Source organism: Camellia sinensis, chromosome 10 (assembly GCF_055761805.1).
Source record: "Camellia sinensis isolate YWXY chromosome 10, ASM5576180v1, whole genome shotgun sequence".
NCBI classification, from domain to species: domain Eukaryota; kingdom Viridiplantae; phylum Streptophyta; class Magnoliopsida; order Ericales; family Theaceae; genus Camellia; species Camellia sinensis.
This window is the reverse complement of record NC_138970.1, coordinates 13,827,946-13,841,894: the sequence shown is the minus strand read 5'-3', so window position 1 is coordinate 13,841,894 and position 13,949 is coordinate 13,827,946. Positions and strand designations below refer to the sequence as shown.

The following is a 13,949-nucleotide window of genomic DNA, read 5'->3' as shown; positions in this document are numbered from 1 at the left end:
GGCAGACTCTGACCTCGGCCTCTTTGACCGAGTTGATTGGGAGGGTTCAACCTCGATGGGCCTCTTCTCGGGGGCGGAGGTAGTCTTCTCGCTTGAAGCCAATTTTGAAATTGGCAAGGTGTCCTCAGTATCAATCTGAGTCACTGTTGCCTTTGGCTGAGCCTGCTTTATCCTTTTTTGTTTTGGCTTTGGCTGAGACGGTGCTGGTTCAGCGTCAATAGTGGCCGGGATGTTGGCCAAGAGGTCCTTAGCAACTGCTTTCTGGCGACTCATCTCAGTGACAAAAACTGTTTGGCATCGTCGACGGCTTTGAGATGGCGGAATCAGCTGTGGAGCCGAGGTAGATAGTTGTTCAGCCGGATCTGAGGTTAACCCTTGATCTGGCCGAGATGAGGACGCTGTCGAAGGAGTAGTAGCGGAAGGAGGAGACTGACTCTTCTTCTTCTTCTTTGGGATGTCGGGGAGCACCGATTTGTAGGTGGGAATGAAATTGAGTACCAAAGGGGCTCTCCGCTTATGGATTGGCAGATCCAATAGTTTCTTCAAGTCTTTGCTGGGAAAGAAAGGCTGGCGGAAGCCCTTTGGTGGTTGAGGAAGAGCTGCAAGAAAAACAGACATTAGAAACAAACAAAGTATTGAAGACTTTAAAAAACGAGCAAGTGCAAAAACTAGGCTCATACCATTACCCTCTACAAAGACTGTACGAGGAAGAGGATAGAGGTGGAGGTCCTCATCTGGAGCGAACTCCCAGTTCCCCTAGGTAATGAAGTAATCATCCCCAGCTCCCTTGTTGGAGTCTGGGAGGTCGGCAATGATTTTGTACTCTGTGGACCTCGGTTTAAGGTAGTAGACATAGACTGTGTCCTTTTTAAGGCCACACATGGTGTAGCAGTATTGGATGTCGGCTAAGGTAACCCTAGCGTTCTCTTGTTTTGCTAAGGCTATTATACCATTTATGACTCGGTAGGAATTGATGGCGAGTTGTATTGGGTTCAATTTGTAATAATGGATTATTTCACGGAAAAGGATGTCGAGTGGGAGCCTAAGACCACACTCAATAAAGGCTACAACAAGGAAAGGCATAGAATCAGTTGTAGGCATGATGGAGTCATCCTCCTCAGCCAACCTCAGATGGACGTCAGCAGGGATGGAAAATTCTCGCCTAAAGTACTCTAATTTTGTCAAGGTGTCTACCCTATGCCTCCACATACCCATGATATCGGCTTAAGAGGAAGGTGTGAGACTTCGGAAAGGACCTCGGCTAAAACCTAAGGGAAATTCGTTTCAATTTTTCCTACAAATTTGTGGATTCTATAAGCAAATCCCAAACCTAGATCTATGGAAACAAAGATTGAAGACGAATCTAGAAAAGACACAGAAAATAGAAAACAAGAATGTGTTTCAGAATCAAGAACAGTGAAGAACTATCAAGAACACTGTGACAGAGTGTGTGCAAGGGTACAAGGCCAAGAACAATGGCAAAAGTGAACAAATGCGTGAGCAATGTGTGAATATTCAAGAGAGGATTGGGCGAAAATAGAACCGCGAAGTAACCATACTCAAATACATGAACAGATTAAATTAATCGAAGACATGAGAGAGTTCGAGGAAAAATCAAAGAATTGAAACCAGGAGGAACAGTGACTTACCAGAGAAGTGAGGCCGGTGAAAAGGATCGCCGAAGTCAGACGATGGTTATAAAAGCAACAGAGCGGTGAAAGTCTCGCCGGAGGAGGTGAATGGAGCAAGTTGCAGAACTAAAAGGGCTTGAACAATGGAAGATCTTGAGAAGAGGTTAGAAAGAGCTTCAGAGACAAAGGTGTAAAGTGAAAAGACAAAGAGAGGGAGAAAAGTTTTGTTAAAACCCGAAACGGCGGCAAAAAGGCAATTAATGTGCCTAAAACAACGTATGCGTTAGACGGCGCTCGCAAGAAAAATTCGACTTACAGGCGCGTGCCAAGTACGATCCAGTAAGGGGAAAACGTGTAGCTAAAACGGTTAAGTAATTATGCATGACAGCTCATACCCGTGAAAAGAGCTCTTGGAATTCTTGTTCTTTAAAAAGACATGTCGGCCTGTATGATGATCTCAGCTGAGAAATTTTAAGCTGACGTATTGGAAGGAATCACCGATATAGGTTCCATCATCTCAGAATGCCGAGGTAATAGAACCTAGGGGGTAGTTGTGAGGATATATTTTCTGAGTACCGACACGTAGTTAAGGTGACGCCGATGTGTCAGCTGAGGTGCCATGTATCCTGGTTATGATGCCGAGATGATCTCGGCTAGGCCGAGGTTATCTGTGAAGATACCGGAATCCAGGACAAGCGGATAAGGGACAAGAGTCCTAGAATGAAGAAGGATCACATCTTAAATAAGGATAAAGCCCTTAAGGGAGTTTATCTTTATCCATTGGAGAGTCCGGGATAAGCATTGAACTAAAGTCCATTGAAGCTAGGCTTCTATTGGGACTTAGTTTGTGTTGGCTATAAAAAAGAGGCACCCCCATGGGTCTAAGGTCGTTCAGGCAACATCTATTCCACCAGTGCTCTCCGGTTGAATACTGAGTTGGCAGTGTGGTCAGAAAATCACTCACACAAACCAAATATAATCCAACCCAAAATAATAATTCCATACAAACAGATAATCATACAAAAAATGATGTCCTCCGTATACAAAAAAGAAATATCCACTAGTAATCTATACCACCAGAAAATAACTTCATCTCTGTTGGATCAACAACTATTGCAGTAATTGGTAGTGGACAACCTCGAGTTTGTAAAAGTCTTCCAGTAACAAGGTCCCATACCTACAATACGAAAATAAGTCATTTCGAGAAACAAAAACACTCATGCTAGGAAGATATTACTATGAAACATTTAACATAATTAAGTAACCTTGCATGTGCTATCGAGGGAGCTTGATAAAAAAATTGAACTTGAGCCAGTTGATGCAGTTAATATGCCCGTTATGGTTTGTCCAAAGGGTCATGAGTTTAAACTTGCACTTGATAAAATTGCACAATGTAATAATAGCCTCGATATGCATGGTGGAGGGTTTTGTGAGTTAATAAGGTAAAGAGAGCAGATTGTGAAATTTTTTTTGATAAATTTGTTGACCATGTTCAATTGTGAAAGTAGATTCAAACATATTCAAACACTTGGTGACCATGTTCAATTGTGACCACAATGTAATAATAGCCCTTATATCTTTTCCTTCCCTCTATGATAACTTGGGCATATAACCTAGCATATTAAAGCTTTGAAGTCTGATGCATCTGTTCTAAGTAAAACAAATATAACTGATGTTACTACTAATCAACAAATCTGTCCAAAACTCTTAACTCTTGCAACCTCCACCTATGAAGATTTTTTTGGCTAAGAACATGGACATGAAGATTTTTTTTTTTTCTGTTGATAAATCACATGTACATCAAGATATTAAAAAAATAGGAAAACTATTAATCCAATTTGGGCTGTTTGTTATGTTTTTCTATTGATAGTGGTATGCTCTGTTTCTGCTCTATCTAAGAGATGGTAGTTTGTTTGTGTTGGCTGGCTTGGTGTAGAGGTTCTCCTCCATTGATTTCTGTTCTATACTCTGTTTGATTCTTTTCATCTTTTTCAATAACGCGACCTTTGGTTCTGATTATTTTTGAATTTTGTGTTTTAAATGTCTAAATAGGGTGAGGAAGATGTACCTTTTGGGATCTCCGTTGAGCCTTCTGCAACCCCTTTCTCTAATCTCCATAGAAGATAATTTTTTTCATCAGTTTCCTTGTCAGCCTCAACCAAAGGTGCTGCAACAGACAAAAAAACTTTCTTATGCTTCATGAACTATAGGTTTCTTAAGAAGATCCACAATGTGCTTGTAACTACTTATGCAATGTGCTAATTTAAACACACTCAGATCACAAAATCAACCTATGCTAATAAATCTCACGTATTGTATTGGATAGAAAAACCCCTCGGAATCCAAGACAATCCAATCTTGGATCCTTATGCCATTGCCATCGAAAACTATTTCCTTGTGAAGCTGACATGCCAGACTGATCAACAGCACCTCCCCAGCCAACAGAAGCAGCCTCTGGTTCTTTTGCTGATGAGGACTTCTTGGTTAGGTTTGTGCCATACCGTTGCCAACAAGAGAAAGCCTCTGCCATATTCTCAATATCAACCTTGGACCTCAACCTGTATCTGTAGCTCCAAAATAAACAAAAGTTGAATGAAAGATTTATCAACCATTTTGATCATTGAAAAAGCAAATAATCCTGATTCCTAAAGGTTTGGCCATTCATAAGGTAAAAAAGGTAAAAAAAATTATAAGGTAAAAAAGTTCCAATAAAAATTCTCAAAAGTAATATGACAATATCTCCTACTAATGTGTTTTTCTAACAGGACGCACATGATCATAGTAATAGTCACTAAAAAAATGTCAAGAAAAGACAGAATAGTATTGCAATTCATAAGCCCCACACAAAAAGGAAAAAGAAAAAGAAAAAAAGAAGAGGATAACAATACATGCTTACAGACAGTCAATAAATAAACAAAATTATATACATTTATATTGAATGAAAGATTTATTTTTCATTCGGCGACTAAAAGATTTTAGTAGCCAAAACTATTTATACAGCGACTAAAACATTTTTTAGTCGCTAATTGTGGCCTTTTTAGCGACTAAATTTTTTTTTAGTCACCAATAATCAATATTTCCCGACTAAAAAAAAATTAGTAGCTAAATATTGTATATTTGCCAACTAAAAAAAATTTTAGTCGCCAATGCGACATGTTTTGGCGACTAAATTTTTTTTAGTTGCCAAATTTGATCGCCAAAAGTGTATTTTGTTGTAGTGTTTGAGGTTGCGGTTCAATTTTTATGGAACGAAATTTGATTTTATTTTTACTATTTTTTGGGATACATTAGAGGAAGTAATCTGGGAAAGATTTTTACTTTTTTCCGTTCCTTTGATTTACCTTTTTTTTGGACACATTGGAGGATGCTGCCTCGAGAGAGAAATTGAGGAGTGAGATCTTTTATACCGCTTTAGAATGAGTTAGATGATCTGTACTCGAAATTTAAACTATTTACCTCCAATTGAGGTGCAAGGATTTTGGCCTATTGAGTTTGTCCTAATTGATTAAGAAAAGAATGGCTTGAGAAAATATTACGAACTTCGAAATTTCAAATCGTTTCAAATTTTTGACATGTAGGGACTTGTATGTATTTATTAAAATGATATTCCATGAATATGACAATCTTATGACCCACACATAGAGCATGATTTTGCTTTAGTAATGTATTGCATGAATTTTCATAATCTCATATTTTGCATGAGTTGTGGTTACAAGAGGAAATGTGGTTAAGATTTCATGGGTTAATGTATTATAATATAGTTCAAAATACTAGAGTGAATGAATCAAATTGTGAATTAAATTGATTGTGGGTTATGATAATTTTATAATATACTTTGACATGTTGGAGTGAACTAATGAAATTATGAATTAGATTGATTTGTCAAATTGTATTTTCCCCTATAAATAGAAGGTGTCTTTATTAATGATGAACTCTTCTTTTTGTTAAACACCGAAGATTATCTTTCATTACATTGTTTTCAAACCCGGACCGGACCGGCCGGTCGGACCGGGAACCGGTGACCCAGTGGTCGAACCGGTCAGAACCGGTCTATTTTTTTTTTTTTCTAGGTTTTACTTTTTTTTTTATTTTCTTTCTTTCTTTCTTTCTTTCTTATATATATATATATATATATATATAAATATATTTCAAAATTTTGACTAAAAATTCTTATTTCAAGAGTCTCCTCTCGTAAGAAAGAGTCTCATTGAAAGCTTGAGAAGATTATGAAAGTCTATTCCTATTTATAGGAAAAGATTTTTAAAGAGAACCTACAAAATTCTATGTGGGATTCAATCAAATTATTTGAAACATATTGATTGGAGGGAGAGTTGAAAATTTCATTTCCCTCCAAAATTAAATCTAGCATTCAATCAATTTATTTGGAGGGAATGTTTAAAAAATTTAATTTCTTTGAAATAAGTGACTTTTTTTTTTATCAATTATGACTTTATTAAATATTATTAATAAATATTATGCAACAATTTTTATTTTTATTTGATTATTTATATATATTTTTATTTATTTATAATTTATAATTATATTTTTTAATTATATAATATTAATTATGACGTCACGGTTCGACCGCTTTGACCCGACGGTTGAACCGGTGACCCGTCCACCCGGTCCCTTTTCCGGTTCGCTCACCGGTCCGGTTTTGAAAACATTGTTTCATTATACACAAATGCATTTAAAATTATAAGAGATAAGTTACAAAAAAATTGATCATAATCCGTCTATACTAATAACAATGTGGTTATAAGGTTGTCATTGAGTTTTTTTAAACCATAACAAGTTCTATGTCAAATTAAGAGAAGTTTTTTCCAAGTAATTTTGACTTCCACACATGATGGCAGTGACATGTTAATATCACAAATTAATTTGTACAGTCTATTTATAAACCTCACCTAAATAGATGGGGCATGAATAATTTTTTATTTTAAGTGTGTTAAATATTTTCCATAATTAATCACGTAACTTGAAGAATAACTATGTTTGATGGTGAAAATGCTGCTAAGCTTAATTTTAAGAAAGTTTGTAAATTTCGTTTTACAAATGATCTAGTAACTAACTTTACATATATATATATATATATATATATTGATTTGAAAACAATATATTTCTCAATTCAATATATTCAATTAACCTATAATTTATTCATTCATCAACCACTCAGTTAATAAGAAATGAGTAATTTGATAAATTGACATCTAATTTTAAGTGGCTTAATTCCTATGTGAATAGATCAATTTACTTTCAATTTTTATATAATTTCTTAACGAATATAAATAATTAGACTAAATTGACATAACATCACAAGTTAAATGATGAAAATTGATACAATAGAAACTACAAGAACTAAATTGATATAACACATATGACAAATTAAAGACAAAATCGATAAAATATGAAAAGGGAAATTTTATTTTCAGCTCACTCATCATAAATTTTTAGTAGTTTAAGAATATAAGAAAAACTTTTTTTTAGTTCAAGTCGTCTAAAACTTCCAACATCATTTTCAAACCAAAGTATCCTAGAACTAATAGTTTGTTATGATATCTTTGGAATGATTTAAAAACTTTAAAATTCAATAATTTTTTATTTACATATCTGTTTTTCATAAAATTTATATTTTAAAATCCTTTCATGAAGATCTATCAAACAAGATCCATAGTGAATATAAAATTCAAAATAAAATAAAATAAATTTTCACTGACCCAAGTTAGAGAAATTTCATTAAAATCAATTAAATGTCACTGTGATTAACTTTAAAATTACTCAGAAAAATTTCAGAATTGTTCAGAGAAACTTAAAAATTGCTTACTTTCTCTCCAAAAAAAAATTAGAATTGCACAGAAAAATTTCAGAATTGTTCAGAGAAATTTAAAAATTGCTTATTTTCTCTCCAAAAAAAAATTAGAATTGCACAGAAAAATTTCAGAATTGCTTATTTTCTCTCAAATAAATTTTAAAAATTGAACAATTGAGAAATTAGTGAAATTTCTTTTACTTTTAGATAGAAAACTTAGAGAAAATTTATTTATTTTTTCTTTTCAAAATTTCATATTCATCATGATCTTATTTGATAGATCTTGATGAGCCGATTCCAAAAATATAAATTTTAAAAAATATGGAGTTTCAAATCAAAAGTTATTAAATTTTAAAGTTTTGAAACACATTCTAAAGTACAACTTGTTTGCCTACAATGACGAGAAAATATGTTCAAATTTCATGGTACCAATTGTTAAAAGGGCATTCTGGGCATTCTTGACGTTTATGTTGAAATTTGTCCTTATCTTCATGGAATTTCAAATTTTAGGAACTTTAACTATCAAACAAATTGTGATTGTCCTTAAACTCTTATACAAATATAGAGAGGGATCCTCCTTAATTTTTCCTATGAAGGGTCAAAAGGAAAAAATTAGTGTGTTTGATTTGAATTTTTTGGATTGAATTTTTTGAAAATTGAGTTTTTTGGTTTTCGTATTTTTTTTTTTGTTTTTAGAGAATATTTTTAAAATTTTAAACATTTTTTTTTACTTTTTTAGATGCACCTAACTTATATGTATCTAAAAAGTAAAAAAAAATGTGTAAAAATATTTTAAAAAATTAATAAATACATAAAAATACAAAAAATGTACTGAATTCTTATATTTTTTTTCAACAATGATAGAGACCACTAATTTTGAAGCTCTAAAAAGACCACTAACGACATGGCACTCAATAAAAAAAGAAAAAAAAATACAACACCAAGGCCAAAACATCAAATCATTCATGGTGGGATCCACTGCCACATCATTAGTGGTAGCACTAATTAGTGCTCTCACTCATTTTTCATTTTTTTTTTTATATATTTTTGGTATTGAGTGAATTTTTAAAAGATTTTTTTTACAATTTTTTTACTTTTTAGGTGTATTTATGTTAGGTGTGTCTAAAAAGTAAAAAAAAAAAATTGTTCAAAATATTAAAAAATTTAGTAAAAATAAAAAAACACGATAAATAAGAAAATAAAATTTTCTAAAAAGTGTATTTGAAAAAATGAAACCAAGATAACTAAATTGAAACAAAGAGACCAACTCTTATAAACATCACCCATGACACAAATTAAAAATAGAGAAAATCAAACAATATAGTACAGATTTATAACACGAACCTAAAATTAAGTTGATCAGCAACGTTGTTTAAAAACAAAAAACAAAAAACAAAAAACAGGATTCTAAGGGCATTTGGGGCCTCCTCTCTTGGTCTTCCAATTATTGTAGCAAGGGCAGAACTGCTTGTTGCCATAAGTTCCGGGCGGTACACACAAGCATACCGTGCAGCATTTTTGACAAAAAAACATACATGGCTTCTTGAACGCTGTCTTTGAGCATCTTTCTGTGCAACGCGGTCCACATTCTACATTGTAAACCCACCCCCATAACCTTCAGATTTTTACTTGTTTTTTTTAAAATTGTGAGATTACATGTTCACCATAACTAGTTGCTCGGTATTGGATCTAGATGGCTCGATAATGAAAAGTACTATTATTTCAAAATTCTATGCAAAATAATCTTTTATTAAAATTACGAGACAGTGGTATTTTTATAATTAAGAGACATGTTAATTTTTATTTTTTTTTAAGTAATGGACACACAAGTCAACCATGTAATTCAGTATAAACTTTTTGTATTTTTTATTTTGGGTGTTTGCATGATATTACTCCAAAATTTAAACTAAAAAAATGAACATGTTACTTAATTACCTTGAGGATGAAGGCTACCTGGAGTGCTACCATACTGAAAAAAAATAATCCAACATCAAACTTATTATGTGTTAGCATTTTTGAAGAATGAAAGAGGTACTAATGGTGTGTTTGGTAACGTTTACCTTTTTAGTTTATATTTACAAAAATTTTATAAACTGGTTTTTGTTTGTTTTTTATTTATTTTTAGAAAAACATAAATTATAAATGCGTTTGGTAATTAGCAAAATGTTTAAAAAATTTTAAAAATATAAAAAAGAATGAGAAATGACAAGTGGCGGTAAGTGGAGGCAGAAGATGGCGGTGGAAAATGGTGACGGTGGGTGGTGGGTGATGGCGGGTGGGTGGTGGTGGTGCTGGCGGGTGGTGGTGGCAGGTGGGTGGCGGATAACGGGTGGTGGTGGTGGGTGGATGGGTGACGGTGATGGTGGCAGGTGGTAGCGAGTGGGTGGCGGGTGGTGGTGGTAGGTGGGTGGCGGATGGCTGGTGGTGGCGGGTGGTGACCGGTGGGTGGTGGGTGGTGATGGTGGGTAGGTGGGTGACGGTGGCGGGTAGTGGGTGGTAGCGAGTTGGTGGTGGGTGATGGTGGCAGGTGGGTGGTGGGTGGTGGGTGGTGATGGTGGGTGGGTGATGGTGGCGGGTGGTGGGTGGTAGCGAGTGGGTGGTGGCGGTGGCGGTGGTGGTGGTGGGTGGGTGACGGTGGCCGGTGGTAAGTGTTAGCGAGTGGGTGGTGGTGGGTAGTGGTGGTAGGTGGGTGGCGGGTGGGTGGTGGTGGTGGTGGCGGGTAGGTGACAGGTGGTTGGTGGTGGTGGGTGGCTGGTGGTGGATGGTGGTGGCAGGTGGGTGGTGAATGGTGGTGGCAAGTAGGTGGCGGGCGGTGGATGGTAATGGCGGTTGGTAGGTGGTGGCGGGTGGATGGTAGGTGGGTGGTGGTGGTGGTGGCGAGGGGTGGGTGGTTGGTGGTGGCAAGTGAGTGGCAGGTGGGTGGTGGCTAGTGGGTAGTGGTGGCGAGTGGTGGCGAGTGGTGGCTGATGGTGGTAGGTGGGTGACAGGTGGTGGTGGTGGTGGGTGGTGGTGGCGGAAAACGGTGGTGGAAAATGGTGGCGGGTGGTGGCTAGTGTTGGGTGGTAAAAAAAAAAAAAAAACCTCAAAACTCAAAACTCAAAACGGAAACACATTTTTTGTGTTTTCATTTTTTAGCCAAATTTATAAACTGAGACCACTGATTTATAAATCAAAAATTTTACCAAACAAGTTTTTATTTGAGTTTTTAAAATTTTTGTAAATATAAACAGAAAACTAAAAACGTAAGTATTACCAAACAGCACCTAAGTAATATAGTAATATTAGAAACTTTCAAAATATTTTTTCTATATTAGAAACTTCAAAACTATTATTCTTAAATTTAGCGACAAATGTAGTAGAGATTGAGTTTTTTAATTGGTTGATTTCTCAACAAATCAACAAGATATATAACAATTCATGGCATCAAAAATAAATTTTAACAGTAATATTTTAAAAAATTTAAGGATTTTTCTTGATCAGCAGGTATGGTAATAATTGGGTGCTCATGATGAGTTGTTAAGAAAGTTGTTTAAGAATTCTCACCATGGGAAGGTTCCCTGTTGGTTGTGGCTGTGGAGTGGGAGACTCTGTAATGACACCCTGTATAAAGCATTTGAGAATCAGATTAAAATTTACCATATAAAATTAAATAAATAAATAGTACCAGCACATCTGGATGACTCTGCTGCCTAATTTGTCTGGAATTGATTTTATTATTATTATTTTATTTTTTTTTTTGTATTTAGTACTTTTTTAAAAAAAATTTCTTACACATTTAAGTTCTAACTATACTTACTTTTTTTAATAAATAAAAAAAAAATTATCCTCGTCCACTAGATGAATATGGGGGAAAAAAAAATTGACAAAAAAATTAAAAAATTACTAAAATCAAAAAAATTCAAAAAAAAAATGTATATGACTTTTTTAAAGATGAATTCCAAACTCAATATGGTTTTATAATAAATTCATCCACAAAAGTGTAACAGCACCCTCCAATCTAATATGAACAGTAAAAAAGTCAGTAGTAAATTAAAAATACATTTTCTAAGATTTGATTAAAATACAAATCGTCCTTTGTGATTTTGAAAATTACATTTCACCCCTTAAGATTTTTAATTTCATAACAAATCGTTCCTTTATTAATAAATCATCAAGTCAATTAACAGTTTTTAATGATGTTAAAAATATGTTTCAATTAATAATTTAGGTAATTTTATTATTGTATAGGAGAACAATTATAAATTTTATTTTTTTTATTAATTTTGTTAAATAAAAAATCTAATAAATGAGTATTTTTAATTTTTCAAACCACATAAGATAATTTGTATTTTAAACAAATTTTAAGAATATATTTGTAATTCACACAAAAGTCAAATCTTAAAAGATTGATTATCATTGCAAATCACACATGCAATATTCAATTTAAATTCTTTAAGGTTTTTTGTTTTTTTTTTTTTTTTTTGACTGAGTAGTACAAAATGTTTTTCATGTTGTCAGTTTCTAACGGCCCATAGGCCCCACTGTTTGGTCTAATATGCTTACAAATAGCTTCCAGAAGATCCCTCATAAGCCAACATACCAAACTTGAATTGGATGGTATTATATTGAAAAACAAAAGCAACACAAAAATGAATGGAATTTAAAGTGTCATTTGACTTAATTGATAAAAATTCTTATATATGTTCTCACTTTCATTTAGGTTGGACGAGTTAACAAAAAAATAAAAATAAAAAAATGTAAGTGTTGTTACAAAAAGCCTCATCATTGGAATTCCCCATAAAAAATAAAAATAAAATAAAATAAAAAAAGCAAAAAGACCCTCTTTTTATTTCTATGATTTTTGGCTGAAATAGGAAATCTCTATTAGACTAGAAGATGTTGGTGCATGTGTGAAACTAAATCTGAGATCGATAGAAAAATTATTCAGAAAATTAGTATGAAAAATATTGATTTTATCACTTAAAAAATCATCAGAATAGCTTATATTTTGAAAAAATATCACTGATACATTACTCATAAAAAATTCTCTGTCCTTTTCTATTTCTCTGCATACATAATCAAGACATACCCATTGAAATGTATATGTTAGCATAAAAGAAAAAGTAGTGATTACAATGTTTTATACTATGTAACCCAGAGAAATTCTGAAGGAGAAGCATCAACATATATAAGATAAAATATGTAATGTTGCTTACATTGTTCTCTTTTACTAGAAGCAGAAGCATCAACATAAATATGAGAAGGCTTGGCTTCCTTGCCATTGCTTTGTTCAAAGAATGAAATTGCCACAACAGCTCTGCTACACACACACACACAGTTATGTGATGATGGGTGGTGGTGGTGGTGGTGGATGATGGGATAGGAGTATATATATACATAGGCAGTTGAGGCAGTTTGATTAAAAGTTGAGAATTAAAGAATTCTATAATGTATACTTTGCATGGAAATGGGGTAAAGGGACACCCTGTACTGTTTAATAAGTCTTATTTATTTTGGCCTTGTTTGGTTTGATTTTGAGAGATAAGTTTTCAAAAAATATTTTGGGAAGAGTTTAGAAATTTTTGTAATTTGTTTGGTTATATATTTTGAAAATAGTTTTAAAGTTTAGAAGTTTGGGATGATTTGATATTTTGTTGTAATTGAGTTAATGTATGTGAGAGAAAAAGTGATTGAAAAGGAGAGAGGAGAGAGAAAAAGTGATTGATTGATGAGTAAGAAAGAGGATGATTTTGGAAAATTTTTGAAAAAAATTACAAAGCAAACAAAATTTCCAAAAATTTTCTTCAAAATCTTTTTCTCAAAGCCAAACAATTCTAAGTTTCAGAAACATTGATAAAAAGCATATATTGTTATGTGATTCATGTCATGAGTATATATATGTAATGTGTGTGAGAGATGGTTGTTACCAAATGAATTTCACAATTTAGTGTACACCTGCACATGAATTTACACATCAAAATGTTATCAATTTTTTTTAGTTTATTTAAATTATTTATACTTAATAAATTATAAATAAAAATTATACCAAATAATTTGACATAGACTTTTAAATTAAAGTAAGTTATTAACAAGTAGTATACGTTGGACCAAAACATCACAATAATCATGAAAGGTAACTTATAAATGTGGGAAAGTTAGCTCAAACTTCTCTACAAAGAAAGAAGAAGGAAAGAGAAGAATGATTTCTCTTCTTGAACTTGAAGAAGGAATTAGAAGCTCTTGAATGATCCAGAAACAAGTAGCAAATTTCAATTTTGATTGAAGCTATGTGAAGGTCATACATGGAAGCTTTCTTTTCTTTTCTTTTCTTTTCTTTTCTTTTTTTAACACAGCCATGTGAAAATAGAACTTGAAAATGATAGGAGGCCCCTCACATCACATGTGTACTCATCACAACAGCCACTACTAACACAACAGACAGTCCAAGGAAAATCCATCTATATCAAATATATGAATGAACTATGCACTAACCTCTCTCTCTCTCTCTCTCTTTGTCTTCATTCACAGCA

General features: G+C 33.5%; 2 protein-coding genes across 2 annotated transcripts; both read right to left on the bottom strand.

The window, feature by feature from the left end:
- Positions 1-2,607: 2,607 nt before the first annotated feature.
- LOC114271769 (putative transferase At4g12130, mitochondrial) lies at positions 2,608-4,559 on the bottom strand. The gene is made up of 3 exons (XM_028213405.2): positions 3,942-4,559; positions 3,700-3,798; positions 2,608-2,808 (listed from the first exon to the last, which is right to left on the bottom strand). The coding sequence occupies exons 1-3, from the start codon at positions 4,159-4,161 to the stop codon at positions 2,735-2,737; spliced, it is 393 nt and encodes a 130-aa protein (XP_028069206.2). The 5' UTR covers positions 4,162-4,559; the 3' UTR covers positions 2,608-2,734.
- Positions 4,560-8,689: 4,130 nt separating this feature from the next.
- Positions 8,690-12,921, bottom strand: LOC114271770 (protein GAST1-like). Its single transcript, XM_082890880.1, has 4 exons — positions 12,636-12,921; positions 10,984-11,040; positions 9,376-9,409; positions 8,690-9,029 (listed from the first exon to the last, which is right to left on the bottom strand). The coding sequence occupies exons 1-4, from the start codon at positions 12,816-12,818 to the stop codon at positions 8,848-8,850; spliced, it is 456 nt and encodes a 151-aa protein (XP_082747006.1). The 5' UTR covers positions 12,819-12,921; the 3' UTR covers positions 8,690-8,847.
- Positions 12,922-13,949: the final 1,028 nt, after the last annotated feature.